General features: G+C 30.4%; 1 protein-coding gene across 1 annotated transcript; it reads left to right on the top strand.

The window, feature by feature from the left end:
• Nucleotides 1–617: 617 nt before the first annotated feature.
• LOC129221217 (uncharacterized) lies at nt 618–5,306 on the top strand. The gene is made up of 4 exons (XM_054855671.1): nt 618–658; nt 2,029–2,087; nt 4,238–4,322; nt 4,485–5,306. The coding sequence occupies exons 1-4, from the start codon at nt 637–639 to the stop codon at nt 5,021–5,023; spliced, it is 705 nt and encodes a 234-aa protein (XP_054711646.1). The 5' UTR covers nt 618–636; the 3' UTR covers nt 5,024–5,306.
• Nucleotides 5,307–6,167: the final 861 nt, after the last annotated feature.

Here is a 6,167-nt window from a genome sequence, read left to right as displayed (position 1 = left end):
ATACAAAAGCAAATGTCAGGCAGCTTCCAAACTAGATCTTAAACTAAAATATACTGCTGGTCCGTACATTTGGATGACAGGAATTGCCGCTGCTTTTCCGGCTAATTCAGAAGAATAGAAGAATCTTCATCTTGTTCATTGACAAAAAAAAAGATACCTTTTCTGTGTAATACTGTATGTTTTCAGGAACAGTTTCAAGCTCAAAGCAGAAAAATTTTCTGATTTTAATATTTCATTTTGGGAAACAAGAAAAAAGCAATATATCTGAATGAGCGATATATCAAGGAGCGATATAACGAGGGGTTACCGTACCTCACTTGTTCATTTCTCAAAGCAGCAGTTGCAATGCCTCAATTTCAAACTTAGACCTTCTGGTTCTAAACCAAATGCATTACCAGTGGGCCAGGAGTCAAGCCATGCTTGTTTAAATCCTTCAGTATACATATTATATAAATATTAACAGCAACTGAAATCTTTACTATAGTAATTAATATCTTATAAAATTTGCTTAGGCAAATTCTATAAGGTATGTAATATTTATGCCTTATAAAAGTTGCGTAGTTTTATGTGGCATTTTTTTTTCAAATGTTTTTAATTATTTCCTTCCAGGAAAAAACTTCACTGAGTGATGGAGAAATGTCATTGAAGCTTTTTTCAGGTAATTGTTTAAAAAATGATTTTTGAGTTTTGTTAAAAAAAAATTTAGAAACACTTTTTTTTTTGAGTTTATAATTATTTTGTTACAGGGGGGGGGGGGGTGATCATCTTAAATTAAAAATTTAAAAAACCCCGACTGAGTCGCAAATGTAGAATCAAGAGGGAAAATTGAAAATAATTTTGAAAGTCTTATACTATTAAAAAATCAATTACATGTATTTTATTTGTTAACAAATAGAAACTGGCAACAGTTAAAAATTTTAAATCATTGCTTTTAATTTCTTTGTCAACCAACAATGAATTCAGTTACCAATCGCTTGAATGAAGGCTTAGCCGTATTTAAAATCTGCATTAAAAAACTGTTATAATTCGCATTCTATATAACAAAGAAGTTCCAAACACATTCTATCAGACGCAGAAAAAAATACTCTTTATTTTGGTACTAAATTTTTTAAATTTTAAATGTTTTCACTACACAAATCGCAAAAAAAAAACTTTTAGAGATTTTTAATTATTGCATTTGTTAGTTAATGTCATCAGATGAAGCAACCTAGCTAAGAACACTCTCAATAAACTCTTTTTTCAAACATTCTTTTTTTTTTTTTTTTCAAAATTGGTCCACTTGTTTAGGTGCTAGAGTGCCACAGACAGATACGTTAAACTTATAACCCCCTTCCTTTGAGTGTTGGGGGTTAAAAATGGAACTAGTTTTAAACTTTGAGGGAAAAAAGCTAAATAAATCAACAGAAATGTAGAATAAAATAAAATATTTTCCTATTTAAACTGATTCAAAATTATTGCATCTTTGTTGCTAAGTATGATGTAGATCAATTGTACCCAGCCTTTTTCTACCCGGGAGCCGCACCTCATATCAGAATGATTCTTGTGTACCAAAACACACATAATGTTTAAAAATATTTAAAACATTTCGAAATAACTTAGAAAAATATGGAAAAGGAAAGAAAATTTAAAACTAACAATTTTGTTGTTACCATTACTATGTTTCTTTTAGTAAATGCATCTGTTTTTCAGATGCCAATTTCTAAATATTTGGCTCCAAATTTACATTGTCATTAATCATGCTTTTCAATTTGTAACATTAAAAAAAAACAAACGGCAGGCCACACGAATCAGCTTTTTGAGCCTTCGATTGGCACCACTGATGTACATTAATCTCCCTTTTTTACATTACTTTTATTTTTATTTTGTTTTATGTGATACATAATTATCACACACTATGTTGTTAATTATCATGTAGATTAATAACCCTTTTTAATATTATATTTATTTTTGCTTTGCTTTGTTGCAATGTTTTTGATATTTTTTCATATGTTTTTAGAAGTATTACTATTTAATTTTTGAAACTTATAGGTAGACTTGATTTCAATAGTAGTCTTACAGATGAAACAAGTGATGACATAAGTGGAAAGGTATTTGTTTTCATGTTTTTGCTTCGTTAAAAAAAAAAATGAGTGAACTAAATTGATATTACTGCAAATGTTTATCATTTTCTTGAAAACAAAAAACTTAACCTGTGGTTCTTTTTGCGTGTGTTCTAGTGTGGATCAAGAGGGAGTCAGGATCTCCCTATTAAGGGCCCAAAGGAGGGCTTAGGATAGAGTTTTTGGGACACAATTTGAAAACTATCGCCCCTGACGTCCCATTTGTGCCCCAATATTACACTTTTGAATCTGCTAAAACTAAAACTTGACTCTGCCCTTGAGTGCATCTGCAGTTTCACTACCTAAATCACAAATTAGGAAGTTTTTTGTAGAAAAATATTGTGCAGGTAGCTCGCCCGACAACATTATTTGTTTTATGCAAAACTAGCTGCTTTGCCCGGTCCACCTTGAAAATAAAAATTGGATCAAGTGACGTATATTCTACAATCAGGCTTAAATAAATGAATAAAAAAAATCATCCAAAATTTCCCTTCCACACAATGATGACAAATATTAAAAATGCTTTTAGGAAATTAAATCCAGAAAGATGGATTTAAAAAGCGTAACCATGGAAACACAAAATAAAGTTAAAGGAATTAAAATGCAAAAAAAAAAAAAAAGATTAACAATTTGAATGGAAATGAGATTTTTTTAACTTGATTTAAAAAGGCTTGTAACTTTTTTTCCTTCGGAGATCAAAGCTTAGTTAATCAACCAAAGGTCAAGAAAGATCTGGAGCAAAAAAAGCAGCTCTTTCCAATGGTGTCAGAAACAAAACTGTAACAATTCCTTCACTTTTTATTGATAGATTTAATGAAGAAAGTAATACCTAAATTTCATCTAAGCCTAAACAAATTCGAGCTAAAAAAGCATAACTCCCACCATAATTAAGGTAGGGCATTGAAACAAATTTCATAGAATGGTTGAAGTTCTACCCTTTCCAACGATATATAATAATAATATATGCAAGTAATTTTTCACCCCCATATTCAGGAATTTATGTGAAAATTGGGTCTAAATTGGAATTAAAAAAGAACTTTTTATCAAATTTTTTTCGAACTGGCCTGCAAACATTTTCAGGACTTAAAGGAACAAACTGTAAAGATTTCATCGACATCGGCCGAGTAGTTCTCGAGTTTGCGAGTTCAAACACACAGATGCTTTTTAGAGACTTCATTTTATACTATGTAAAGATGGATATAATGCTGGTTTTTCACTAGCAATGTATCAGAGCTGACCCCAACTCCTGACCTGTAACATGAATTGTTTTGGAAGGGAAGTGTCGGGCATTGGTATCGCTTTTGTTATTCATACTCAATTTTCAATTTTGATTTCATGAATGGACTTACATTTCTTCAGGATCACTGAAGGAAGAAGTTCTCATACTAAACCTTGCTCTGTTAGTGTGTATGAATAACCAACCTAAACATTCATTCTTTTTTTTTTTTCATTCTTAATGTAAAAGTTAACACTAGAAAGCTGGAAGGGGCCTGTGTGGTCTTGTGCATATTTCGTTATTCAATAAATCAAATAATAACTGACTGAAAGTAATGGAACTTTCTGACTTTTCACAATATGACCCTATTTGATTGCTTATTTAATCTTTAGCCTCATAGGTATATATATGTAAATATAGAATATTATACTTAGAAAGACAGAATGGGCCATAATGGCCCCTGAGGTATTTTGCCATACAAAGAAATTTTTCCTTTCTCCTACTCACTGTAGCTTGAAAAAGTGCTATTATCTGTAGTTTCACCTTTATCTTTCTATTTTTGCTGCTGGATGGAATTCCAAAACTGTTTCTTAAATGAAATTTGAGAACATGCGAGAATTTTCATTTTCCACCTCATCTAATCGAACAAAAACAGAACTAAGTAAAATTTAGAAAAATCAGTTCAAAATGTATTGTTGCTATCCTGGTATAAATTTGAGCCAAATTTCAAAAAGCTTGATCACTGTTTTTAGTCACATGAGAAAGGAAGCAAAAACCGAACCCACTTGAGTTTTATTTCACATTGAAATATTAAATCAATCTTTTGATGGTTTTTATTTGGCATGAAAATTTAATTATTTGAAAAAAAAAAGGTTATATTTAATTTATACTTTTGTTTCTGTTAACATTTTGTTCTGTTTAGGAAAAAGATTATTCTTTGAGTGAAGGAGAAGTACATCCAAAATTTTTGGAGCAAGAAGAATCAGACATTTCAGATACTTCTAAAGGTGACTTAAATTCTGTTTGATAATTTAGTTAATGAACAGTTGCTTGCGTACCTTTCTCTTTATTGTTACATTTTTGTTTTGATTTGTTATTTCTTATATTATTTGTTTTGATTTGTTCTATTTACTAAATTATTTGTTTTCATTCTCTCCTTTCTCATATAGATGAAAACAAGCATAAAAATTTTCAATCACAAAAAACAAGGATGCCTAGTCACCATCTTTCTTATTCTCCATTGTCTGAAATAGGATTGGGTAGTACAAATACATCTTTATCCCAAGGGGAAGTGTCGCTGAGTAAAAACAAGCATCGAAATTTTCAGCCACAAGAAACAAGGATGCCCAGCCCCCAACTTTCTTATTCTTCAATGTCTGAAATAGAATTGAGTAGCACAAATACATCTCTGTCACAAGGGGAAGTGTCTCCTAGTAATGAGATAAATTATTATTCGAAAAAAGCTTTGAACTTGCCCATTATCAAATCTCCTGTTGACGATAAGCTTTCAACGGTTCTCAGTTACGCCAAGAGTTTTATGCAAATAGACGAGCATAAAGCTTATATGGACACAAAAACATTCAAGCGTTCAGAAGGGCTTGAGAATGAACATTGCAGGAAGGATACAACATCTGTCCCAAGTACATCTCGTACCGTTTTACAAACTGTTGAAGAAGAAGTCTTAAGTAATGCCAGTTTTTCAACATGATGTTTAAACCTAATTCTACATATCGCATATTTTATTTAAAGTGGAACCAAATTTTTGACTTTTTAATGGATCAAAATTCAAAGTTTTAGTGTGGCATACTTGTGCATATTTTAACATCTAAGATAATTTGTTTAATTTTTTTTGTAAAATTTAATGCTCAAAATTTGTTTTTGTCTTGCAATTCTGAGCTTTTATTATTTTGAAAGCTGTTTGTTATGAATATGTGTATTTACTAGGTTGTCTATTTGTAAAACGAAACAAAATATTTGACTTTATAATGAATAAAAACTCAAGTTTTAATATGGTCTTACTTGTACATATTTTAACGTCTTTGATAATTCATTTGAATTTTTGAGAAAGTTTATTGATAAAAATTTAATTTGGCTTACTATTCTTACCTTTTATTATTTTGAAGAATACTCGTGTACAGTTTATGATATTGCCTATTTTGTGTGAACTGAAACTAAATTTTTGACTTCTTAATGAATCAAAATTCAAAGTTTTACTGTGATCTCACTTTTACATATTTTAAGGTATCTGACAATTCATTTGAATTTTTAATAAAATTTATTGCTAAAAATTTGTTTTGTTATTGTGACCTTTTATTATTTTGAAAGCTGATTTTTATACCTATGTGCAGTTTATGAAAGAAACCAAGCAACTTTATTACTGTTTTTCTTAAGTAGCATCTCTTCAAGCAAAGCAGAAGTTGCAGTCACTCTTCCCCCACATAAATTATCTGTTCATCCCCCTCAACAAAAATTAGCTGCATTCAGAACTTTTGTTTACCGGGCTTTAACGATTTGTTCTAATTCCAATTTACTCGCTGCAGAATTGAATTATTTAAAAAGAGTTGCATTGGATCGGGGGTTTACAATTAACATCATTGACACCATACACAGGAAACTTATCAATTCAATTAATAAAAATCAAGCACTGTCTAAGATGAATTATTCTAATTTGTTTATTTTACCCTTTTTTCCAAGAATCAGTCTTCAAATCGCAAGAATTTTTTAAAAGTTTAATTTTTCAGTTGCATTTTCCCCTGTCAACAAACTTAAATTTTTCTCAACTGAAACACCTGGTTCTGGAACTTGACCGATGGGGCATTTATAGTATTTCTTGTCAGTGTCAAATGACATAC

The sequence above is a fragment of the Uloborus diversus genome, chromosome 4 (genome assembly GCF_026930045.1).
Source record: "Uloborus diversus isolate 005 chromosome 4, Udiv.v.3.1, whole genome shotgun sequence".
Lineage (NCBI taxonomy): Eukaryota > Metazoa > Arthropoda > Arachnida > Araneae > Uloboridae > Uloborus > Uloborus diversus.
This window is presented reverse-complemented; position numbering and strand designations above follow the sequence as displayed.